The sequence below is a fragment of the Amblyomma americanum genome, chromosome 6, assembly GCF_052857255.1.
Source record: "Amblyomma americanum isolate KBUSLIRL-KWMA chromosome 6, ASM5285725v1, whole genome shotgun sequence".
In the NCBI taxonomy this organism is placed as follows: Eukaryota; Metazoa; Arthropoda; class Arachnida; order Ixodida; family Ixodidae; genus Amblyomma; species Amblyomma americanum.
Window position 1 is genome coordinate 27,917,231 of NC_135502.1, and position 27,099 is coordinate 27,944,329.

General features: G+C 48.6%; 2 protein-coding genes across 2 annotated transcripts in view; both read right to left on the reverse strand.

The window, feature by feature from the left end:
• The window catches only part of LOC144136480 (uncharacterized), a 600,742-nt gene extending 587,238 nt beyond the window's left edge, over positions 1 to 13,504 (reverse strand). Inside the window, exon 1 of the mRNA XM_077668845.1 lies at positions 13,409 to 13,504. The gene's annotated coding sequence lies outside the window, so the exon portion shown is untranslated. The remainder of the gene's footprint in view (positions 1 to 13,408) is intronic.
• A 4,849-nt stretch (positions 13,505 to 18,353) lies between these two features.
• Positions 18,354 to 27,099, reverse strand: part of Alg7 (Alg7 dolichyl-phosphate N-acetylglucosaminephosphotransferase) — a 34,348-nt gene continuing 25,602 nt past the window's right edge. The window contains exons 7-8 of the mRNA XM_077668848.1: positions 23,105 to 23,348; positions 18,354 to 18,484 (exon numbers count right to left, since the gene is read on the reverse strand). Coding sequence (XP_077524974.1) covers positions 18,419 to 18,484; positions 23,105 to 23,348 — 310 coding nt within the window. The 3' untranslated portion in view covers positions 18,354 to 18,418. The remainder of the gene's footprint in view (positions 18,485 to 23,104; positions 23,349 to 27,099) is intronic.

Sequence of the window (27,099 nt, forward strand, 5' to 3'; positions counted from 1 at the left end):
TTCCAGGCAACCAGCCACCATTTGCCATATTTCTCGGCGCGCATAAACAGTAAGGAAAGGAAGATAGGAAAGAAGAATGCCGAGAAAATCAGTGAATGCCATGTGTTGTTGTATGAGCCATATTGTGAGGCAAACAACAACCACAACAACCAATGATAAAAGTATCCCGATGTCCTGGTGCGGATGCCGGATATTTAAACTGGCTTGTGAAGCAGAAGGTACAACAACCCCAGGGAAGAAAAAAAAAAGTGGGAGAGGGAGAACGGCAGACGGGAAAGGGGGAATCGCTGCATTATTAAGCCGCACAGGAAAACAAAAATGAGTTAGCGGTAAAATACCGAGGCCGCCAAAAGGACGCAAACTCGTGGGAGTCACCCAATCGAGCTCCACCAGACAGATGAAACATATAAAGCATATGCTCCGTCAAGACAGTTAGTTCTTCCTGCGTGATGTGCGCTCACGACTTTCAAAGGCTCGTCCAGGGGCAGATATGTTAGCGTGACGCATTTTTAAGCCCTCCTCTGGTTTAGTTAATTCAAATTTTGACACGGAATGTCTGAAAATTGTCGCCCTTCCGACAGAAAGCTGAAATCTTGCCCCACGAACCGGAGCATCACCGCGCTCCGTTGCCCTCTGGAGACGTCCCGAAAGAGTGAACCCTGCATCTTGATAAAACATGGCTATCTGCAGTGACCAGCCTCTGGTCGACAAGGCATATCGCAGCCAAGATATCATCCTCCCCGCCGAGATATCAATCACGACAGTTTGCTCCGCCGTATCCTCAACGAGGCGTGTCACCCTGAGCAAGGCTACATATCGCTACTGAAACAAAAATTACGCGCGCTCTCGTTTGACAAGTGCTCATCCACTTACCCGACAAGCCACAAGTTCCAAGCTCAACCGCTACAGCCGTTCTCAAATGTGAACGCCAGTCTTTAAGGAAAAGGCGCGACTATGCTGCCGCGGTAAGAATCATTCGTTGCTGACGACCATTTTGCACCTTTACGCGCCTTAATAAAACTATCTTTCATATTAGAACATAAGTACGCCTTGCTGCGTATAGCCTTCCCGAGCAGCTCGCGCCGATTGTCTATATGAAGTGCTTGAACCTCTGGTGCCTTTCCATGCTATATCTCACCGAACTCACTCGACGGCCCGACCTTCCATCACAAGCACATTCGTGCGGCTCCGAAAACGCTGACTTGCCTCCAACTTCCAAACTCGTCAACTCCGCATAGCAACTATATTTTTGACGCGAGTTCTCGAAATTCAAATCATGGGACAGTAGGAAACTATCAAAATGGCTGTTTTCGACGCTTTTATTTATTTTTATTTGAGACACTAATTTCTGGAGACAATGCTGCATGTATTTATCGCAGCACGTAACAAGCTCTTCTGCTAAAACATCCCTGGCTCACGTCACGCGGGACACCCTGCAGTCAAAGGGGAAAAAAAATAAGCAGGGCAAACTGAGGAACAAACAGTTTTATTCCAAGAAATGTGCCCTTTATTCTGGGCGGCCGAATTACTACGAGGCGGCTGTCGCGCGCCAGCCCAACAATCCTTTGTACCTGCCGGGAAAAGTTCACATACAGAAGGACGGAAAGCCGCATGCACTTCGTTGCCTTCGCGCCTTTGTATGAGGGACGCCGTAGTGGGGGGCTCCGGATAATTCGGCCCCCTCGGGTTCTTTTACTAACGCAAAGTTCAAGGCAGAAGCTAATGACCAGACAGAATGAGCGACGAACGCCAAGCCCACGCGCGAAACTGTCCGCTCATATCCATCCCTGAGATCCTCTGCCGGCAGCCTAGAGTGCAAAACCAGCCGTTGAAACAACGTTTTATCTTTCAAAATTAGAGCACCACAAGCAAAAAATATACCACCTATCGAAATCTGACATTCCGCTCTTCATAGAGCGGGCGAGGGATACGAATGTACCGACACCAGCGAAAATATCTATGTATACACATACGATTCAAACAGACTTTATCTTCTGATTCGTTTCCGTTCCACAGCTAGGAGTCTCAAGAGAGCTCTATTTGTTCAGCCATCGTATATTATGTCTTACAGGCTTCAACGTCACACGGCTGGACTGTTTTAGCATGATTTTGTTCACACATTCCGGTTCGCGCGCCATTGCAACTAACGGCGAAAAACACATGTCCAACGAAGTCAGCCGCCCATACGTTTTTCATTATTGCTTGCCTCGTCATGTGCATTCGTTGACACAGCGGACAAGCACTGACTAGTGCAGCTCTTGTTCATCTCATCCGCAGCCGACGGTCGCAGCACGAAGGTCGGACCCTCCTTCCGTGACGCAACGGGAGAGCGGCACGAAGAACTCCCAACCCCCTCCTTCCGTAGCGCCGCGGGCGGGCTTGGCGCCGCGACCCGCGCTCGCGCGTGCGTATGCAAATCTGGTCGTGCGCTCGCGGTGGGCGGAGCGGCGCGTGCGCGCGCCGAGGGGGGGCGGACAGCACGGGCCCGGCCGCGCCGTCGGGCTGCACGGGTTGGCCTGGACGCCGATTGCGCAACGCGGGAGGCGTCCGACCACGCCGGCGAATCTGCGCCGACGAGGAAGCCCGCGTCGATACGCGCCGCGGCGGCATCGAAGGGGACGGCGCGGCGCATACATACGGAGAGGGGGGGAGCGGGAACAGCGAGAGCGGTGTGGGAGACGCCGAGGGCGCCCTGAGCGTCCACGGACAGCCGCTGGCCGGAAGCAGATTCAACAGGCGGCCAATTAGGCGGCAGCCGCGCTCATAAAAACAACGAACGCTGCACGTGAAGGCACACAGCGTACCTGACATCATTAGCGATACAACCACGCGTGATCCGCGGTAGGTTCAGTCGCACAAACGTGGGACTTGAGTTCCCTTTCTTACAAAACGCTGTTCTGACTCTCTGGAGAAGCTCAGACTGCCACCTCTCGATCAAGCCTTTGACAGAATCACAGGGACGCGAACCTTCACGCCAGTTACGAGTGCTGTTAGACAAGTACGCACAGATGTAGTCAATAAGCTGTGCGGATCGACGCATCCTCCTCTCAATCGCGTGCGTGGGAAGGCTTGCGCAAGCTTTAACGCCGGAACTGCTTCTTTGCAGGAGAAGGTTCACACTAAACACGCTCTGATGTTTCCCTCCTTTCTATTCCAACCTGCGCAACGCGCAAGTGAAGCCAACAATCGACGAAAATACTACATTTCAGCGTAGATCTGCGCCCCCCAGCAGTGACCCGAAGTGGCGTAACACTAACGCGGCCGCCGCCACCAGAACAAACGCGAATATCTCTGCTCGGCGCCCGGCAGAACCAGCCGAGGCAGGGATGTTGCACGCCGTAATCGAAAATTCTCTTAATTAAACATAAAAATCCCTACTCAAGGCCTTTTCCCCCTGCAAGCAAGTTGAAAGCTCCAGCAATTTCGAAAAAAATCGAGACACTTTCGCAACTTAAACTTCCGTGAAGCCTGCTTCACACGCAAGCGAAAATGCTAGCGAATCCTGTCGCCGCGGGGGAAAAACTTGTTTTGAGCGGCGATGAGCGGCGAGGTTCCAACAAGTTGGAAATGTTCGCTGCGACGCGCCGCTCAATCGCCCAGTCGCTTGCATGTGAACCAGCCCCGAGGTGAAAATTCCCTTTTTTGCCAAATTTTACTCCTCAAATTCCCTGAAAATGGGGAAAATTCGCCGAAGGAACATGAGTCCAGGAACACGTCCGTGATCCGCAGGATGCAACAATGGCGGACAGTGCGGATTGGTCCGGTTATGTTAGGATCGGCCGCCACAGTGACACCGGTCAACAAGGTTACCCAGGTCGCAGCTAGAGTCACTAAATAAAGACTTAGAGTACCGTCACTGCAGCACGGCGGTAAGCAGGGGCGGCCATTTTGTTGTTTATCATTGTTGCCAGATTGCCGCTTCGGCGACCTCGCCGCTAACTTTGGCCCGACCATTTTGTAAACAACGCTGTTAGCCACCCTGCGCTGCGGCGGGGATCGTAGCCGTACGGCATGGAGCCGCTCAGATGCAAACGGTACAGCTGTTGCCTTCAGTTTATGCTTTCGTCGTGCGGAGCTGAAATGCTGCGAGGCGCGGAATCCCTGGTCACTGAGTCGGTCACCGGCAGCACTCGCAGCGTCGCAGCACTAGGACTACCACAGTTGGCCGACTGAAAACGCATAAGCCACAAAATGGCAGCCCCCATGAACCGTCGCAGTGTAAACAAATATCACGTGATGCAAATTGACCAATGATCGTGGCGGCGGCCCAGAACAATAGGAGAAAAGAGTGCCGGTACTCTAAGTCTTTATTTAGTGACTCTAGTCGCAGCGAGTCGCACAAAACTCGCGGCGTTTTTAAACTGCCGAAACCGGACTTCGAACTGATGGAAAAATTCAAATCGAGATCCATTTTTAGTATCCATCCTCTGCAGGCAAGAAGCACACTAGGCACGTCTCCGCGCCAAAGGCCGCTCACATCGATAAGAGGAGGCGCGCGTGCACTGAGTACACGGGCGAAGTATGCAATGCCCACCAAATTTATGGTTCAACTCGTGATTCACGACCGTGCAATCATTGCATATACTCTGCACAGTGCTAGAACGGGTGGCTAATCGGGCAAGTTGGTATGGGCGGATTCATTTCTGCGGAGCAGCGCGCAGCGACGACAGACAACAAATGAGAGGACACACAACAAGGCTCGTTATACCCCGTCCCACGGCCATGCGCCTTCCTTACCTAATAAAGGACCCTCAAGTGAACTCAACACGTTACACGTCCAACGACTTAGCGTTGACAAAGGGTTGGCTGTGATGTGTGAGAACCGTTTTAACCATGCTCGTTTACCGAGGTGCACACTGTACACAGTTTATGCTTCGAGATCAATCGAAGGTTTCCAGCACGCTTTTCGCGCTCTTCAGGAAACCATGAATGGACAAATAAATAAGAATTCAACAGGCGGCGGCACTGACACATATCAAGCAGAGGGAGAGAGAGGTGACCACGGACTGACGAGAAAGTAAAGCGAACTGGTGGGCAACCAAGTAAAGCAAGACAGGATACCCCTTCAGCCATGGTTCCCAGAGAGGTCTACCAGCAGAGGTAGCGCATAACCACGATATTTGGCTTCCATCAGCACTGCTAGGCGTGGCCCTGAAATGGTAGGCCAACGTCGCCGCCTCACCCCGTCCATCAGTGCCTTCGCGCGGGCGTCCTTAACTAAAAAGGCACTGGGCTCGACCGGCAGTGCTTCTAATCCTAACTGTCCCGAAAGCAGCACGAGATAGGGCACTCGCGCACGCGCATGCTCTGACGACCGGGCGTTATCTCGGCGCACACACGGAGCGGAACCGACAAGACCCAGTGCCGGGGCGTCGGCGCAGCCCGCAAGCGGGGCTCGCGTGCGACCTCTCCAATGGGCAATACGAGATCAGCATGCCTCCCTCCGACACCAGCCCTCAACAGAAGAAGGGGCCTCTTCTTCCACGCGGGGAAGACGAGACGCGGCGAGCCACGTCTCCGCGATCGCGGAGCCCGATACTCCGCGGAGACTGCATGCGCGCAACGGGAGACGGCCGCCCGAATGCGGGCAGGCAGTGATGATAATAACGACAGTGCGAGATACTCAACGCCCACAAGAACGCGCACACACGCGGCTGTGGGGAAGATACATGCCGCGACCACAGTGTCACCCGCGTTAGCGTGCCGACCGCATCTGGGACCACTTCGTACACACGCACAGCGGCGCTGTTTTTGCATTTCGCCCTCCTCGCCCGCCACCGAAATTCGGTGGCCCGTGCAGACCGAGCAGGCGGAGAGGCCCTCGAGGGCCCGCCAGCGACTTCGCGAAGGGGCGCCGGCAAGGGGGCTTCCCCGCGCGCGCCCCTCGGGCGGAAGAGCGGGCCGCCGCCTCCGCCGCCACAGCGCAGCTCGGATTTCTCCCGCCGCCGACAACGATTGTCGCCCTCGGCGATGACATGCAGACCCTAGAGGGGGGCGTGTCGCACCAGGCGCGGGAAGGGAAGGTCAAGACCGCGCGCAGTGCGTGCATCGGCTGAGAGGCGAAGGCGAAGAAGGGATCATGTAGAACGAATGCGAAAAACTGATTCATTATCTTTGCCAGATCGAGGACACGAACGCCAGCCGCAGGACAGAACGCCGCCCAGGAACCAGTGTCGGGTGTCGTCCCTACGCAGACGGACGACGAGGACTGTGTCGGGAACCTTGCCCATTACTAACTGTCACAGCCATCACACGCTGAAGTTTCCTATCAGAACCCGCGCTCCCGACTTAGCCTGCGGGAGGAGCCATCGAAATGCTTCGCAATGAAATTACTATAGCACGATACAACTTAAAAATAAAAAAAGCCTCTGATAACAGCGGGCCACGGTCCGCGGCGTCCTGTGTTAATCAGCTGACCAATCACAAAAGTGAACAAAACCAATTTTTATTGTTTGCCTGCATGAAACAAGCCAGGGGCATCAAAATTATTGAGCTTATAATTTCGTCTCGTATTTAGCCTCTTGTTTAGTTAGGAAGAAAATTTTTAACAACGGTCTACTTTTTGCCATGGAGGAAATCTGTTCGGCGGTCCTGAATGTGAGCGGAGCAGGCAAGTAGCCAAGAATTTGTTTCGGGAGTGGCCCCGAGGTAATTTCTTCTAGCCGGCGGGGGGTGTGGATCAGGTGCTGGCGGTTGGCTGAGCACAGCCTTGGTTACGTGCCTGGAGCGGACCTTCACTGCAAACAAGAGCTGCATCCCACTATAAATCAGTCGACTTGGCCAAGGCAACTGGGAGCCCGACGCACCCTTGTAGCCAGGGCGCGCCTGGCTTCAGCAGTGCAACAAACGTTGCAGAAACGTTGCTACTGCACGTATTAGAAGCCTTCCTTTTAACCTTTTTCAATCACAGGTTACGCCGCGTAGTGCAAAACAAACCCAGGCCGTTCGACTGCCCCTTAACCGCGTGATCATTTAGCAACGCCGAGCCCGCACTGCCCAGTGATATGCGTGCTGCAGGTCATAATCAGCGCTGTGTAGCTTCTAGCAGCCTGCCAGGAAAGCGTGCACAAGCGCCGTGCCGGAGAATGGCAACCCTCGCCCTCTGCCCGCGGCAGTGCACGCCGTTTATACGCAAAGCCGCGCGCGTTGGATGCCCACTGCGTCGTTCACGCGCTCAGGTATAGAGGGAGAGAGAAAATAAATAAACAAACGTCAAAAGAAGGCCGAACAGAACGCACGCATCAGCCGCACCGGCCAAAGGAGCCGAGCCGCACTGCACGCGGGGATCCCGCGGAACGCAGGAAAGGCTCCGCTCGGCGGAATTGAAAGGAAACAAAAAAGAACAGAAGAGAAGCCACCGCCGCACCGCGCTCGCGCATCACGTTACGTCCGAATACAGCGCGCACGCGTCACAAGTGCACACGCACACAAAACTAAAGCACCTTGCCGGTGGTACAAACAGCGCGCGAGGGGCCGGCAAGGCGCCCGCGGCACCGCTTTCTCCCCCCGCTCACTTTCCCATCAGGCACACACACTCGCGCCGGGGACCATCATCGTCATCGCATCTGCACGATCCGCCGCCGCCGGAGCGGACCACGTCCGGATGGATGCCCGTGAGCGTGAATGCATAAATGCAATATATGCACGAAGGCAGCCGGCAGAGGTCCGTTTCCGACCCGACCGCCAATGGCGCCCTCGGCGGGCCTGCTTTTTCGGCCACCATGAGAAGCGGCCGGATTCCTTTCCGACCTTCAGCACGAAACCAGCGGCGCATGCAGACACGAACGTGGACCATAAGGTCCCCGGCTTCGCCGTTGGCAAGTCAGGCTCGACCCTCCCGGAGGCACTTACGTGTGCCTCCACTCGGGTGCAACGCGTTGAAAGTTACGGAGGTAGACTGCATGAAAAAAATACAGCCGATTTTAGCTTACTCGGTCAAATGCGAAGTATGTGCGCACGTACGACGCGTTTCATTTCACTTTCGGTTCGAGGCTAGGGTTTCAAGGTCAGGCAAAGATCGGGGAAATCGGTGACTGGGGAACTTAGTGGCAGCGCACTAGGAAAAGTTGGGACCGCTTAACGCACATTAGGAGGGCAGTGCGCAAGGATGCAAGTCTATAAAGACGACGGCTTGCAATGCACGGCGCGAGAGATAAACTTCTGATCCGATTGAGATAAGTCTGGATGAATGTTTCTCCTGTTTGAATCTGCACCAAACTCTTGGCCAATCCCCCACCGTGGGTCATCGCTTCAGAGGCAACAACCACAGCAACGAGGGGTGATCGGTTGCGGCATAGCGCTCTCGCGCAGTGGCCAGCGAAGCTGATCTGTTCGCGCCTCCGCGGGTTCGGAATGCCCGGTCGCGGCGCAAGTCGCCGCCATATTTATTTCATGCCTGCGGGTCTAGTTAGCTTCAGCCACTCAAACAGACAACGGGTTTTTCTGGAGATTGGAAGCCTTAGTGCTAGCGCACTAAAATAAAGGTAGGATTGTGACTCCGCGCTTGTTTTGAGGCCGAGTGGTCTAAGGCACGAGAAGCAATAAGAGCGCATTCAATCAAGCTCATGGCAAATGTATCATGCAATAAGCCAGCAGGCGAAGCAGTTATTTTCGATAACCACAAGAAACCCACTACTTCTTTAGGTTTGGTTTATGGGGGTTTAACGTCCCAAAGCGACTCAGGCTACGAGAGACGCCGTAGTGAAGGGCTCCGGAAATTTCGACCACCTGGGGTTCTTTAACGTGCACTGACATCGCACAGCACACGGGCCTCTAGAATTTCGCCTCCATCGAAATTCAACCGCCGTGGCCGGGATCGAATCCGCGTCTTTCGGGCCAGCAGCCGAGCGCCATAACCACTCAGCCACCGTGGCGACTCACTACTTGTTTACCGCGGATGTAAATTGGCAAATTGGTTTTTGGGGAAAGGAAATGGCGCAGTATCTGTCTCAGACATCGGCGGACACCTGAACCGCGCTGTAAGGGAAGGGATAAAGGAGGGAGTGAAAGAAAGAAAGAAAGAAAGAAAGAAAGAAAGAAAGAAAGAAAGAAAGAAAGAAAGAAAGAAAGAAAGAAAGAAAGAAAGAAAGAAAGAAAGAAAGAAAGAGGTGCTGTAGTTGAGGGCTCCGGAATAATTTCGACCACCTGGGGATCTTTAACGTGCACTGACATCGCGCAGCACACGGGCGCCTTTGCGTTTCGCCTCCATCGAAGATCAAAGAAAGTGAACGCGTAAAACGGCTCCATCTTCAGCGCAAGCGAAAAAAAAAAAGCAATAGGAGAAGGACACAAAAGCATCGGTCGACGCTGGTCGCGTGGAGAGCTCGCGCGCAAGCAGCACGCGTCCCGCGCAGCCTCCCTGACCTTCAACCGCGAGACGACATGGAGTCTTCCAACCGAGAGAGGCACCAGCAGGACGGACGGGGAAAAAAAAAAAGGCGGGACGACCCTAACCTTGACCCTCGTATTCGTGCGGCGTCCCCACATGAAAAGGTAACGGGCACAGTTACTCCCGAATGCGAACTCTACGCGGTGAACGGAAGGGCGGCCCGGGGGATCTTCACAATGGCGCACGCTCAAGCCCCGGTGTGCTTCACTGGAGCAAACGCAAGAGCGAAGTAACATGGCAATGCACAGCAAGGAGGGAGAGGGGGAGGGGGGGGGGGGGGGGACAATAACGTGACAATGCAATGCGTGGGGACGATGACGGGAGGCGCGGTTCCTGCCTTTCTTTCTGTGCCACGCGCCTCCCCAAAGAGCACCGAGGGCCTACTCGGCACACTCCGACAGCAAGCAGCTCCGGTCCCAATAAAGAAATCGCAATAGGAACGCCGCAGGCGGGGGATACGGAACACGCGAAGGGGCGCAACACCCATTGTGCGTCACGTAACCGAGGTACTCTCGCTCTCTTTCTTTTTTTTTTTTTCTTTTCGGGAGCACAAATTCGGACGTCTTTACACGACGCCCTTTTTAGTGGTGTCCTTCAATGCTCCGGCATTCGCCATAAATTCTGACATTGCAGACAGGTCAGCGTGAAAAAAAAAAATGGGAACGAAGCTCAAGATAGAACGAAGTACAAGGACAAACAGCCTTTAGAGCAGGACGTGCAGGGGAAAGCAGCTGTAGAGATTGTTCACTCGATCATAAGCACCACTGCTTGCTTATAATTACTTGTTTCCTTGTATTCCCCGCTTGGGCTGACAGCTTCATCCGAACAATGGATAAACGAGCTCTTAGTATGCACCACAAAACACTGCGAACCGAAGGCAACTGCACCTGACACCGCGTGCGATGCGCGCGGCAGCTGTCGGGTGGCCGGGTGCGGACATTCACGTCACCCGCGCCTAGGAACGAAGAAAATGCCACTTGAAAAAGTTCATATTTAGTCGTTTATTTATTTATTTATTTATTTATTTATTTATTTATTTATTTATTTATTTATGCGAAAGCATTTCTAGGCTATGTCGGCGAAAAGGTGTCCGCAAAATGTGGAAGCCGACCGCGGCGGTCGCGTTTCGATGGAGGCGAAACGCAAAGGCGCCCGTGTGCTGTGCGATGTCAGTGCACGTTAAACATCCCCTGGTGGTCGAAATTATTCCGCAGCCCTCCACTACGGCACCTCATTCTTCCTTTCTCCTCTCAGTCCCTCCTTTATCACTTCCCTTACGGCGCGGTTCAGGTGTCCGCCCAGATGCGAGGTACTGCGCCATTTCCTTTCTCCAACAACCAATTTATTAAAATGTAAAAGATGTCGAGATCTGACAGCTACTGCGCCCTTTCCTTTCATCAAAAACGTTTCCTTTCCTCAAAACACAATGCAAGTGCCCCCAGATTTTTTTATTTATTTATTTACTTACTTATTACATCCTTAGGGCCATCGACACCAGAAAAGGGGGTGACTGTACTGCAGTACGAAATAAACAATACAAAATCAATAAATGGTAACATGAAAAAACAGTCGTTATTGGATAACGGAACTGTGGAATCCAGACGCTCCTTTCTCGAGGCAAAGTGACATGTCAATAGTAAAAGCTACACGAAAAACCGGTAGCTTAGCCATCTGCGCAAAACGTCGCAAGGTGGATAAATTTTTCTATGGCCAGTCATGGTTATAACAAACGGTGACACCAGCTCGAGCTCGCTCTAGCGGTAAAAAACGAGGACGCATTGACAGCACATACTAGACCAGACTAGCACCTCCCGGTAGTCTAGAAAATGGTCAGGCACACACAGAAATGCGACAACAAAAAAAAAGGAGGAGAAAAATGAACAGGCACTACAAGGCACTGTTCTTAATGGCCCCTACAAAAAGCAGTGCTTGCGCGTCCTCCGATGTGCTACTCTCAGCTCTTGTTTAGTACGTAGCTTTCTGTCTTTCCTTTTACAACGGCCGGTAACAATCATACCAGCAAATAACACCACTCGCTTGATCTGTCTGCAGAGAAGACATCGGCCACCGCTGTCAAAATAACGCACGAGAGTAATGCCGTAGAACCTGTGGCCTAACGCCACCATGAAAATTTGCCCTGGGGCATTTCAGCGCAGGGCCGAATGGAAAGCAACAAACGCATCATCTTGCGGATGCAAAGAGCCCACGCGTGGCAAGGAGCTTCCCTAGCCTGCGCAATCCGAAGAGCACATGTTCAGAGTCAGGAATGTAAACAATGGAAAGGCGGACGTCGTACGGGACCGCTCATGGAGCCACATCCGCGCGCGCTGCTCACTGCGCCTATCTACGATATACCTTAACCGGAAGAATCGCGTTGGCACGGTCGCACGGAGACACACTATGAGGGTTGTGATGGAAGTTGACATAAAAGCAGCCTTTGGCTGTACTCCTCCGCAGAGCTTGTTTGACAAGAAACAAAACAAAAAACAGGCGACTCGCCACGCCATTTCTCAGAGCGAATTTGAGCGGGAAAGACGGCGCTTAAAAATATTGCCAAACTGATTAGTGGAATGCTTCGGCCATCTGCAACTGGAACTGCGAGAACTTTTTGGGTTGGTGAAATTAAAGGAGCGTTTAGACAGAATAAAAACAAGAAAAAAGACCCAAAGAACCACCGATTTTGCGCGCTGAATCATTAAGCTGATGTTTTCGGCAAAGTTGGCGAAACCGAAACGCTGTTACGCGTGTGCAAAGCTAACGTCACAGTTCGGATGCACGCACCGAGCACTCCATCCTCCGAGTTCGCCTAATCATCGATGATTCACACGCTCCGAGGCAGTGTACTCGAAGACAAAGCAAGTGATCAATAACGATTTGTACATTTCTTCTTCCTAATGTGAGGTTAAGGCACGGAAAAGAGACACAATTTAAATCTATAATTTCGTGCACTGGTGACTGACTGCTCTGGGCTGCACTTTCCGTTCTGATTTCTTCGACTTAACGTCGTTTTTTTTTTTTACGATTATTTCCTCGTACAAAGAACTGGGCGTAAAGACTATGAAACAAAACAAACGTAAACAATTCGTGTTCCAAGGTAATTTAACTACCCGATTCACGGACTACGGTTTAAAAGGATCTCCTCAATGGCGCGCTGAATTTAATATAAAGGATGACGTCCTTGCAAGGCTTCTTTCGAACGTTTAACATGCTGGCCACTACTCGCTGCGACGAAAGGTAATAACCAGAACTGTTTCAGAGGTAAACACCTAAAGGTCAAATTCCCTTCGAAAAAAAAAAAAAAGTCGACACTAACGGTATCCATTCGACACATGAATGACTTCGAACCGTGAGTATATTACTTCTACTATGAGCCAGCCGCGCACCATACCTAGGTGGCAGACACCACGAAAACGTAACTACACAGAACTGCGGACAGCAAGAATGCCGAGAAACCATCTCCACACCAAAGCGGGCGGCACGCCGACAAGTTCATCATGCTTCATGAAGCTCCTCTCCAGTGTCAACAGAAAAAAAAAAATCTGCAGTTAACCATTCCGAGAACGCCGCACTTCAGCAACGGGACGGCGCCAAGCGCACGCCCCAACTTCGCGCAAATCGATTGAGTCGAGCACGGCGACTGAGCACATGTCTCGTTTACGTTCCGCACAGTTCGCTATTTCATGCGCTCGCGGCACGAGATAAGATGACAGCTCACAGGCAAATGTTTGAGCGGTGAGTGACGCTTCAAAACCGGTGGCTGTACTCTATCAAGTGTGGACTAGCGCAGACAAGAGCAACCATCGAGCGGTGAGCACACGCGCATATCGTCCCGGCGAGTTGCCGCTCCGGTCGCACGGTTATCACGCCCGAATGGAAGCGCCGCCAAGCGCGGCCCCCTCGCGGTGTCAGTGTCCAATAGCCACCACGCCCACTTCACGGCGGGTTGCATTGTATGCCCCGGCCTCCGGAGCAACTTGGCTCCGATCGGATCAGGAGGCACGAATAAAATAAATCGCTCACCTGTCTAATGCCCAGCCGACGACGCTGGGTCCGCCATCTTGAATAATCTAACGAGCTCCGGAAGTCGGCTAAGAACGGATATCACCGGTTCTTGTTTTGAGCACTATAATAAAAATTTCACTGCGTAACCTTAACAACTGGTGTCACTTCCTTGATGCTAAAAACTATTGGTGTCTCCCAAAAATAAAGTTCCAAGCCTGTCAAAACTTTATGCGAAGTTTCGCCAAACTTTTGTGCCCTTCCACTCGCTCCCCCCCAGAAACCGAAAACGCCTTCCTCCATGACGCAGAAGCACGCCTACGTACTGTGCGCAGCCTTTGTTGATTTTTTTTTCTTTCTTTTAATGTCTTGTCGGTATTGCTGTTTCGTTTTTGTTTATTTTTACGTGCCGCGGCTGGAAGATATCTCTGTAGGCCGTGTTTGCAACTATTCATTCCACCAGCAACACGCTTCTTAGCCAATGCAAATGTGGGGCGTTTCTATGAGCGGACGAATCAAGTTTCGACGATACGTTGGGCGCGAGATCACTGGCGTGTTGCAGCCAGTTACACTGGCCCGCTGCGGTTTTTGTGTCGCTGATGAGCTGACCGCCGATGTGCTCATTAATTGTTAGCTTTGAATCGGTGAATAGTGGCGCTCCAGGGCGCACTCTTTTTGCATGAAGCACTGAAGTCTTAGCCTCGTGACGGTGTACGAAAACAATGCGCATTGGCTAACTTGTTGCGCCCGTCAATTACCTTTTTGTGCAGGGTTTACTCTAAGGCATCTTTTCTTCCTTCTTACCGATTTTACGGTGTGTAGCTTTCAGGCTATCGATGAGTTTAAATATTCATTATTTTACATGCGATTCGTGTCCTTGTTTTGCATGCACCTCTAGCCGCTTGCAGAGTGCGGCAGTGGTGACCAGACAGCACCGTTAGGCTTCTGTTCTAAATAACCATGCCTCATTATGCCCGTACAACATACCCGACGCTAATGGCGAATATATCTTTATTTATTCTGAATTGCAGTATGCTGTGCGCGTCTAGTTCGCAGTACGTGACGCTTTCGCTAAAACCGTTTTGTTTTGGGGCATCATTTTGATTACATGCGGTGAGCAGCGCACGATTAGTAGTGGTTAATGATGCCAAATTGTTCCAATATGTTCCAACTATTAAAGATACCCGGCAAGCATGCCTTTTGTAGCATTTTAAGGGCTCCGTGCTGAAGGCCATTGAATAGGTGACGTTACTTGTATTTTTCTTTTAATTTTTGTGCTTGTATTACCAGCTATTCGAACATTATGCTGCATAGTGAACACTGCAACGGAATTAACCATTCTGATGTTGCTACTAAGGGCCGAGGGTGAGCAGGGCATCATGTCATCCATTAGAAAGCCTTGCGTTTCGCACCTGTACCAGTGTCATGTTGTGGCAATTCCTGCAGGCTTCCTTGCTGTTCGACGATGTTATCTCAAAGTGGTACTGTTGTTTAATGTAGGTACTTAAAAATAAATACAACCAAACATAACAGCAAGTACCTGCCTCCTTACTACTGGATTATAGAAAGAATAGAGTAGCTGCTAGGCTTATTGCATTAGCCACACCTACAGAACTGTTGAACATCCTTGAAGTGCAGTAGTGAATACATCTACATCTATAATTAAATATAAAAATGAGGTTAGTTACTTTGGCACCACATTAATGGTTCAGCAATTAAGTGCTGGTTTTGTTGGTGCTTCTTTTTGCCTGTATCATACATTTTATTCCGGTTCAGACTTCCATGAAGAGCAACAGTGTGTGATGAGCAATTTTATTGTGAACACAAGCTTCTCGCAAGGAGAGCCTGTGTGAAGGGCATTGTAAGTCAAGTTGCGAACTATACTGCAGCAGTGGCTTAGTGGTTTGAACATCAACCTTGCATACAGGAGGCGCGAGGTTCGATCCCCAGTGCCACCGGGTGTCTCCTGGTGATACAATGTGTTCAAGCATTTGCCTGGCCTGGTGCTCGGCTTAAGTGGGGTGAAATGCTAGGTAAATGTGTCTTTAACCCCACCCTGTGCAGACCAAAACCCCGTTGTGCCATATCGCTCTTTGGCCCAAGATGCCCTTGCACCGTAAAAAAATAATAATCGTCCCATATGTATGAAACATTCCATTATTACTTTTTCTATTACATTGACAAACTCTCTTAAAAATACAGTCTCTGAACTTCACGTCTACCCGAGTCAGGGCAGCAGCCTCGGATTTCTATATTATATTCTCTCCCGGTATGGTTGGTTAAAGCCCTTTGTCTAAAGGTTTTATTTTTTTCCAAATTCAAGGGGTATAAATCTGACACTATATTCAGAGTCCAAATTCGAGTACAAATTGGGTTATTTTCACTAGTCTTTGTGTGGTACATAAATTGCTACATTTCTTGCTCATAAATTTCTTAAACAATATAGCAGTCTTGGTTCCATCATTAAACTGTTTCCCAAATCAGACATTTCTCTTCTTTTCTCATTAACTACAGCTATGCATACCAACCCATGTGCAGCACCTCCGCGTCTATGCTAGGCCTGCTCGCCTTTGTCCTCTGCAAAAATAGTCATTCAACATCCAGTTATTTTACAGACACTGCAGCCTTGAAGACCCTGTCTGCCTTTTCTGTTCATCACTAGCTCTGTCTCACAGCTGTGGAGAAGGTTGCCGTTTGCACATGTAGTGCACAGACAGCAGTGCTGGTAAAACGCTTTGATAGTATGCATGTTCTGGCTAGCCTCTTGCTTCTGAAGCATACTTTTTGAACCTATCTTCAGAATAAGATAAGCCACAGATGACAATTGGAGCGCTAGAAGTTTAAAATAATAACTAAGAACACTGCTCTAGATTAAGCACAAAAGATTTGCTTGTTCCCTTGTGGCACCTTTAGCTTTGTGCTGCGGTAAATTACATTTTCTTAAAAGCATGCTTTTTGGTTGAAGTTAGGTTTAACCTGATTCTTCAGGAATTTCCTTGGGGTGCAGGAATTGGGTGAACCCATGTTTTACCCAAAAATGAAGGGCCCTAGGTATATTGTGGTGTGGTACGTATTGCGTGGTGGTATAGTGTTCACAAGCTGCACATCACGAAAGATGCCATAGTAGAGGACACTCGATTGATTTTGGCCACCTGGAATTAATATGACAGTGATCATAATACAGTGCTCAGAATAGACGAGCATTTCATTTTGTTCTTAAAAGCCATATGTATCAAGCATCTGAACAGTGGCAGTTACACTGTTATTTCTCCGACTACGACAACACGTAGCCAGTCAGAAATTTAGTACTCGTTAATGGTATAACAATTTCGCTTTCTGTAACACATCCAAGGTACTCATTGCAACACATTTCACACTAAATATGAGTTGCGTTTACCATGTTTTCGTCCTGGACTGCCATGTTCTTGTTCAGTAATGGAACTGAAAGATGTTAACATTTGAATGAGTCTCTGCTTGCTGTCATAGAAGGATGAGAGGAACTCTTCATGATACCATTCACCTACTGCATCCGTTGCCTTTCCGTTGAACACTCAGCACTTGCCCTATAAAGATTACTTTGTGTTGGGAAACAGGCAGGAGGTGGCGGCACCAGGTCCAGCTTTTAAAAGGATACCAAGGACAATGTTCGCCTAGGTCATTACATTACAGCTTTCTAAAGACAAAGATGCTACCTTCACTGAAAACAGAGCTTTTCTAAGCTAGAAAAGGCCAAGAAATTAAATACAGGTGTTGCTATCACTGGCCATATTCGCAAGTAAACTGCAGGGCGTCGACAGTCTTTTGGGCATGGATCCCAGAGGTTAAACTACTCTGACATAGACTTCAAAAAGCTAATCATGGAATCCTTTTCAGTGTAGACGTCACAAACTTGAATTGAGTGGCGGGAAAATTTTTCAGTGCAACTTTCTTAGCCATGACTGAATTTTTTGCTGCCGGACAGATATCAACGTAGCCAAAAAAGAGCTATAGTATCTATTTTTGCCACAAGCGAGAATTTGGTGCAGTTGCACTCGGGGTCCCTTTAAGGTCGGCGAGTGAAAACAGCCATCCTTTCTTTTACGATGGCACATGCATACTGGTAACAAAAGTGCTGCACTGGCAGTAGAAGTGCACCGACTACACGAAAGAATTGCGAGCTCCTTGGGCTATAGTTATAGGGGTTTAACGTCCAAAAGCATCTCAGGCTATGAGGGATGCCATAGTGAAGGGCTCCGAAAATTTCAACCACCTGGGATTCTTTAAAATGCACGGACATTGCACAGTACACGGGCCTCTAGAATTTGCCTCCATCAAAGTCGACTGCAGCGGCCATGATCGAACCCAAGTGTTTCGGGTCAGCAGCCGAGTGCCATGACCACCGAGCCACCGTGGTGGTTACGAACTCCTTGAGAAAGAAGACAAATCACATTTTCATTTGAACTTAACATATTTCAGTTAAAGCCCAGGAGGTGAAAGTTATTGATCACCCTCATGCATTCAAGCTCGAGACGTGCAACAAACAGTACATTAGAAAGAGGGGTGCAAATGAGATGGGCATGCCCATGTTTCTTACTGGTGTCTGTTGCACTTTTTTACTTTGATTGTGTGGCTAACTGGCTAGTAATTATAACCTTCTAAACCCCTCATTTTGGTTTAAGCCAGTGAGGCAGCAAAGACAAACACGATATACAATCATCGAACATATAAAGTCGCTACATGGTAATGCTACCTTGTGGCTGTGTCTGCCGCAGACCCCAAAATCTTGTTTTACCTCTCAGTACTGTTTAATTAAAGTAGCTACAGACATCACCTGGCAACATATATATCAATATTTCACTACTTGACAGCAATTTTTAGCACATGAAAATATACTACACAGAGCAATAATATGCATCATGTCCTGCTTTTTATAGACAAGTCATATTGTTTAGCTATAAAATTCAAAAGAAAATGCAGAGGCACAATATATCAGAACACAATATTTTAATAGCCATAACTTGAGGAAATCAGAAGCACTAGAAAACAAGCAGACTAGAAGTCGTAGAAGAGCCTTGCAAGGCCATATCGAATGCCGAATGCAACCACACTTGAAGCAACCTGGAAAGAATGGTGCAAGATGGCATTTTCAGGTGATTGTAAGCACTATAAGACAGCAAAAAATACAAAACCTACAGTAAGTACAAAAGTACTACAGAAGGCAGAAAGCGTAAATGACCAGTAGAAAATATTGCCACCATTTCAGTCTGTATTATAACTACAAAAATGCTTCTGCTTGGTGCACACAGCCACTTGAACCTCATGTAGTCAGAAATTGAAAGCATTTGATGAAAAAGGTGAAACGTGGAGACGCTTGAGACGAACAAGGCTGTGCCTTAGTCTGGTTTCACTGAATTCGGACATCACTGTAGTTACTAATTTGTTGTGTTCTGATATCTGCACAGTGGCACTGCTGACCATTTGATGCTTCTTGTCCACAAGAAAATGCCAAGAATACACATAATAAAGTACTGGCATCTCTGCATGTGTCCTGCCTGGCAGATTTTGCTTAAAATACTGGCACCTGAAAATATATCCGAACTAAACTTGACTCGTCTGGCAATGGTTCACCTGCTCATCATCAGTTAACAGACAACGAAGCATCACAGTTTCAAGCTGTGATCAACAAACTAAAGCTTCATATACCTGATGCAAATTATACTGAAGTCCTAGCACAGTTGCATATTCTCAACCAGAGACTTTTGTTTCAGTATGCTGATGGCACAAGGGTATGTACAAACACAAGTCATGCAACCGCGCTGTCAAGATGAAGTGGCAAATGCCAGATTTAGAGCACTCTAATCAGGTTGCACACTTTGGTATTAGAACTACATGTGCTAAAGTGGTTAATGGCAAGTTGGCAGATATATCACGAGAATACTGGATATTTGCAACATACTGTATGCTTCTGGTCCCAAATTCAGCTGCATTTAAAGTACAGCCCCCATCAAAAGTATAGAGACCAAGGGGTTTGGTTCTAAGCAGTTAAGCTGTTTAGAAAATTTAGCAGTCCAAAGCTTGGGAAGAGTGAGGACGCAAAGCCATTCCTATTTCAAGAAATTACGGTCGCTAAGGATGCATGACGAAGCAGACAGCAGGCCTCACAAGCAAACCCCTTGAACCGTATACTTTTGACGGGGGGTGTACATATCCCGCTAGATAACTACATGAGCCAGTACGCTTGGGAAAAGAAACTCAAGGGACTTCTTTGTCCATCAAGTTGCAAGTGCCCTCAAAATGCATAATGACTGGCAAAATTTTACAAGGTTGTGCCTCTCAGTGTTAGGTGAATTTCTGCCCAATAAACGCGAGGACTGTTCGATTTGGCTGCACTCACTGAAGCAGTTCAAGAAGTGCAGCGCTTTCGTGCATTGTGCCAGTGTCGCAAGCACCCATTGCACCCCCATATTTATTTTGCATAATTGCGCATCCAATGCAGCATAAGTTATTCGCTGACTTCCACTCTCCGAAGTGGAAGTGGAGCTGAAGTGCAGCAAGATGGTGGCGCCCATGCATACGTTGTAAAAAACTGCAACTGCCATGCAGCTCTCTCACAAGACGAGGTGGATAGTTGTTCGTGGCATGTGGCATCAAGACTGTAAGCCTCTGCAGTCAGCATTTCAGTGCATATATGTAAATCATCAATGTGTAATATACATGCAATTCCTTTTTCAGGGAAATGACGATTCCATGGGGCTGGTTAATGTCGATACCTTGCCGCGGTTGGCGGCTTGAAATTTCTTCATGCAGTTTGGCTGCAGATGGTGACACTGTGGTGAGCAGGCAACCAAGCTTGCAATCAGCAATTTGTTTTCGAATCCAAGCTGCATTTGAAATGCCTGAACCAGCCCTGCACACTTCCGGTGCCACCAATGAACTTTACAGAAATGGTGCAGCGAGCACAGCCGAATCTATGAACATGACAGAAACGCTTGCTTTGATCTCTGAATAAAAAATTCCTCTGCATTTACCCCACTTTTAAGGCTCAAAGCTCGTTTGCAGCCAAATAGACTTAAGCCAACACCGGCGCTGCTTGTCCATAAATGTAGTTAAGAGAAATGCCTCGTTTGTGTTAGTAACTCAATAAAATTAACCGTCACTCATTAAGCCAAGCCAGTTCACCTTATTTCGGCAGAGTCAACCACAATACCATATACAACCCCCACCCCCTTAATGAGCAGGATTTTGCGGATTAAATTCATGGCTGCTTTGGCCAAGTTAAAGTAGGGACGAAAAACAAAAGCACCTGTTTATTGCAGAGTATGCATTAAAAACCAGAATTTGCCTAAACAAATATGCTCTTCCATAGGGGCGTTTAACATAATATAGTGATATTTTTTTGGTGGTTAAGGCATACAAAAGGAGACAATCTTGGAACATACGGCTGCCCATCGAGCAATCAAACAAAGGTCCTTCTCCAGCAATGAGGCTTCAAATGTCCAGTCGCAAGCGGTAAGCCAAAACCGAGCAGATGTGGAACGACTTTTGGCAAATCTGACAGCGTGTGGTCACTGCACTTTGGTAGGCAAATGCACCCGTGCAAATGAAGCATGTGTCAGGTGTCACAACATTGCACCAAGATTGTCGCAGTAGTGCAGCCCACTGCTGGATTTTGTGCTATAGAAGCTGAGAGAACAGTTTTCTTCATTCCTCTTCAATCACTGAAAAGTGCCATTTAACTTCTCTCATATCGCTCAAGGTGGCCGGCTGTGTGCGTCCGAAGTTACTTGGATTGTTGCACTCTGAGTAACGCTGATTAAACTCAGTCTGCAAATGAAGTAGTAAAGATTCCGCAGTTGCATGTGTGAGTGTTCAGAACATCCGAAATATTGCACATTGTTTACTATGCACTCCCTCCGAGGAATTTTACAAATTCGTATCATCCCGAAATTCGTATCAACCATGTTCGTATCATGGAGATTCTACCCTTGTTACAATGATGCCGATGGCAAGACAGAAAGCATCAAGGCAAGTAGTAACCAGATGAAAATTTAGTGCTACTCCCAGATAGATGGCATGGAAGTAATAGTTGGCTGGCAATTCAAATATAGATACTTAGCTGTAAAGTTTATGCAGTTCTGTAAGTGCTCACTGCATACTAACACAAGGATACACAGCACCTGTTCTGATGAGGCTCAGCTATAAAAATTTCAATATATATTTGGCAATGATGCTGACATCGCTGCAATTAACAAGTCGTACGCTAATGCTGTACAGGCACTTTGTTCGGTACTTGGAATAGGTGAAACTATCATCCAGTGACAGCAAGCTGGTTTTGCAGCAGGCCCACTAGGAACAGCTTTGGAACAAGTGCTTATTCCCATTACGCTTGGTTCAACACAATGAACATTAATACTAGGAAGAATTGAAATCAACTCAACTCAGGGCTGCACATTAGCAGGATGATGATGCGCGCTGTGTACATTAGACTGGTTCTAGTACTCCACAACATTCAGAGTGTTCTTGAAAGCAGCGTACCAAAGGACAAAAACTTGGATAACTCTTGCATGACCTCCACGATGCTTGTGCTTAGCATGCAAAGAGTATAACTAAAGAGAAAAGTAGGTCTGGCTAAAGCTTACCGACTGGCTCAAACTATTAACTGTTGCAAATAAAGAAATAAACATGAAAAGAAGCTGGTTTTGGTTTTTTTGGGTTTAACATCCCAAAGCGACTCGGGCTATGAGGGATGTCATAGTGGAGGGCTCCCAATAATTTCGAACACCTGGGGTTCTTCAAAGAAGTGTGTCATTTGTTCGTCCTTGGTGTTTTTACACCAGTTACAGTGCACATCTAAAACAATAGTGATGACAAAATGAGCCTGCTCGCCTCAAATCACTTTCAGCGGGAACACTGCGTCTTAGCCACTGTCCACACAGGCATGCAAGCTCACTAGAAGGACTGCCTGAACCAATACATGTGCATGCATGTCACCACTGCTCTTCTGTGAATGCTACCTTCCTGCAGTATATAAATGTGGCATGGGCCATGTTGTCCTCTGAACAAAACAAGGCAGATCTGTTAGGCTGAAGAGACAGCCAGCATCAATTGTGGAAGTTTTTCTTTTCTTGTTTTTCTTTTTTAAAGCAGAGATTATTGCCTCGAAGCACAAAAGGAATCAGCTGCATGGGCAGGAAGTGGTTTGTGGAATGAATGAGGCCCAGAGATCCAAGTCTGGTGAGGTTTTTGTCTCACACTTCAGAACATCCAATCGAACTACAGCATAACTTTATAAAGCAAAGACAACATGCAGAGGGCACTGCTATCATTTTCTTTTTTCACATTTCTTAAGCAACAAAAAATCATGAGCTATTTGCTATCATGGCCTTTAAATCTTGATCCTTCTACTCTCTGGAATTTGTTCCACCCATGATGCTATGGTATTGCCCATAGATACAAGAATCCGTGGTGTCAAACCCATTTCCCTTTCTATTTCAACTATGCTCACCAAATTCATGTCAAAACAGAAGACAGACTTCAGGTAAAATCCACCGAAGCATCCTTCTTACTAGTTTAATCAGAAATTCCTTTCGAGTTGGGCAAAGAAGAGTGTGCTAAGATAGGGCCAGCTGCAAAATTGCCAACCACATTTTGGAACTGCACCTCTGGCCCAGTTACCAACCCCTTTCACTAATCACATGATGCTTGTCTGTTCAGCACCGCAGGCACCAGACAACCCACCTGAATAGCGAGGAGCACAGTGGTGAGCGACTGCTCATGCCGTTTTCCGCCCCACACCAGCACTAGGTTGATGAGTGTGAAGTTGCTGCATTCCACCTCATCACTTCCTTCCTGGTGCACCGGCTTGCACTGCACCACACCCAGAGTCCTGTAGAGGTACAGCACCAGTCGTCCCAGGGCACTGAGCGAGGACACCCGGAATCGTACTGTGCTCGCTTCCATTCTGTCATCTTCCACACAGTACCTGAAAGAGGTAGCAATGGCAAGGGTGAGAAAACACTGCCAACTCAGCAGTCATCCAGCAGCATGCATGCGGGCAGTATAAAAGCACAACCATGAGCAACCTCTTTCCTCTAAGCAGCGACGCCTGAAAAAATTTCTGAACCTATGCCAATCCAGACACTGCTCCAAAAGAAAAGTTGCAAGTGGTGGCATAATGCCACTTGGCAAATTGCAAAGAACTAAATGTGTTATTGCAATGCACTCGATTCTTGAGCATTCAAACCTGAAAGAGCCACCAATTCAATTCCGCCATCGAGACCTTCCTTAGAGCAACTCTCATGACAGCAGAGATGCACAAATCTTGAGTGTGGAGCGAGAATCGCAGTAACGCTCAAAGCTGCACATGGGCTAAGAGGGACGCTGTAATGGAGGGCTCCTGATTAATTTAAATTTAGACCACCCAGCGTTCTTTAATGTGCACCGGCATCACACATCACATGGGCATTTTTGTATTTCACCTCACCCACCGAAATGCAGCCTTCAGAGCCGAGATTCGATCCCACATCCCTGGGCTCAGCAGCCAAACGCCACAGCTGCTGAAATACTGCGGCAGGTTCTGCCACTACGAACAAGCCTGGATGGAAACTGAGCATTCTCAGCACCAAAATCACAGAAGTGCTATAATCTTTTTATTTTTTCCAAATGGCTCTCAGCAGCCATGAAAGGAGCTACGGGCAAACAAATAATTTTGTCTTGGCTCAGCCAAAATCTTTAATGATCTGCAGGATTTTTAAATACCCCACAAGTTACTGCACAAATAACGGTGGACTACATGAACAGCCAGCTCACACACACTCCCACTTGTTTCTCTAATGAGTCAAGGCCTTAATCATAATGCAGCATCCCAGGGGGGCTGCCCCATACAGATATTGTGAATATGAGTACGATCACTTAATTTTTTCCTGAAACAGGTGACACTAGGCAGTACTGAGTAGTGAGCAAATATTTCAGTGCAAAGCCACTTGTAGCTGCAGTTGCAGTTCTCGGGTTTCAGCAGTGTCTGTGTGAAGTGAGGCCTCAGAGTAGCAAGTGCAACTGGCTCAATGGGTCAGTGGACACCTCAATCGCACTGTGGCGTCCATCCACAAATTGAGGCAGTTATGCACCTTTCCTTTTCTCAAAACCACTCTGTTGATTTTATGGAAAAGAAAGATGCGTAATTGGCTCCCTGAGTCAGGGGACAAATCGCACTTTGAGGTGTGTGGCAGTGGTGCTGTCCACCTGCAAAAAACCATGCACAATATGCTAAACGGCCAGCCATCTTCTTTACTTTTCTTTTACAACCACTAAGCTGAGCACAAGAATGCTGCCCATTGATTTCTTCCCTCTCTTCTTTTTCTCTCAGCTGTGATTCAAAAGTCTCCACAGCACTGTGGACACTGCTGCCAGGAATGCAATAAAGTATGAAACACTGAAACTGCTGTATAACGCCACGTTGCAGTCACAATAAAATCATCACCACTGAAATTTACTGTTGAGTTTTTGCTGCTTTCTTTGTTTCTTTTGGGCATTTAGGGCACCTGCTAGATACATATACCAAATGTGTTGAATACTTGGCCAACATTCTCACTCTGATCCCTGGAAGCATACAAAGATTGGCTACAGCAGCAGCAGCAGTTGGAGTGCTTAGTATCAATGAAAAGTGCAGCTGGACCAGCTGGCAATGAGCGACGCATGTATCGCAACCAGAATGCACATGACCTGCGATGTTGCAGGTAAGGCTACAGTAATTCCTAATTTTCAAAGCACACCAGTTCCACAACAATATTTCTTTCACTTGACTGCTTCAAAGAGGTTTATCAGTATGCAGCATTTTTTATGGTTTTATGGGGTTATGGGGGCCCAAAGCGACTCAGGCTATAACAGACGGACGCCGTAGTGGAGGGCTCCGTAATTTGGACCACCTGAGGTTCTTTAATGTGCGCTGATATCACACAGTACACGGGCCTTTAGCATTTCACCTCCATCGAAATGTGACCGCGTGGCCGGGATTGCACACGTGTCTTTCCGGTCAGCAGCTGTGCACCATAATAACTGAGCCACCGCAATGGCTGCACATTGCATTTTGTCTTTAAGTGTAGTGCACCTAGAAAAACTGGTATATGTAGCTGTAACAACACCCATGTATTTTATAAAAAAGAGGAAAATAAGCACAGCCAGTGTGAATGCACTTTCTGTTGCACATGAATGCTACAATTGCTTCTGCTGTTTCAGCCAACTAGTAGGTGCTTACAGGGGTCAGTCCTTGTCGGGATTGAGCTTCTTGAGCGAACCGAGTGCGCATCCGCTGCTGCTGTTTCGTTTGTTAGAGACCCCTCTTAGGGTGTCACTGAGCGGAATGTAGAGAGCCGCATTGCTTGCCGTGCTTTCTAAGGAAAGTTCTTTCGAGAACCGCAGTAAATCACCCTCCCTTCCATTCTTTGGGCTTTGACCTGGGTCCCCCCCCGAGTGACATTTGCTGGGGCGGGGGTTTTGTTTCAGCAAGATGCCGTCTGAGCGGGAAATGAAAGGAGAGCTCGCCACCAACTCGGGCAGCGGAAATGTGCATACAGTTTCGTTCCCCGGTGACACGTCTTTTGCCGGGGGACCAGGAACATGGGTGGTTTAAAACGAGCACCTAGTATGTATGCTCGAGTCCAGGCCTGAACGGAGTCGTGTCGCCCATCAGTGAAGCACTGATGCACTCCAGATCCGGGAGGGCCTGATTTGGCTGGTTCTCCGTCATCGCCGGCCATTGCCAGTGATGATGCGTGATGGGCCATCGACATGCAACCTGTACCATCAAGGTTGCTCCTCGCATTCCTCATCCTCCCTGGTGTTGTGTCGCATGCGATGTAACCCTCTGCTTGGCCCTGCGGCATGCGACCGCCGTTATCTGTGCCGTCACGCCTGTGTGTAGTCTTTGATTTACGCACGCGGCACCCTCGGGCCCGCTTCCGGGTGCTGCGGCATATCTACAGGTTGTACCGAGGTCTGGGGATTATTGCAGTGTTCAGTAATGCAGCTTACTGTATAATAAACAATTGTGCTCTCTTAATAACTAGGCCTTCCTTCTTTCAGAGCAACAACATAGGTGCGCGGCAAACGTTGGCTCACCGAGCGCACCCCTCGGATTGATGCTATGGCGCAAATCTGCCCGCGGTCTTTTGGCCACTTTTCGGCATCCACGAGACCGCGGTTTTCTGGCATCACAAAGCGTCATGAAAATTTTATTTTCATTTGGATTTTATCACTGGGGACACCAGTGATACGACTGCGACCGATTTGGACGCGCTTCCGTTCGCATCCGCTGTAAACTTCTGGGGGCGCTCTGCACTCTCTTGGTACCCGTTCCTAGGCAGGTCATCGGTCGTAGGTTTGGTACTTTTGTGGCCTGTTCTGTGTCTGCCTGAGACTAATTCCTCGGCAGTATTAATTTGTCACTGCATGCGCAAAGGGGTTGCCGCCACCACGGCGATGCCTCCGCTCGCCACTTCGCTCTAAGTGGGTCAAGTTCTTCGTGCGCTTTGAGTAATGCGGCTTAAAATGCATGCGTTTGGGTCGGGACCGGAAGAAATTTCGAATAAAGCGATATTTCGAGTAAAGCGATTTCGTTATAACGAGGGATTACTATGCAGTTGCACAAAGTTTTTTTAAACCCCCCCTCGTAGCGCCATAGAACCTAATGCAAACGCCCTTCAGTTTAACGAAATTCAGTGCAGTGTGCATTTCAG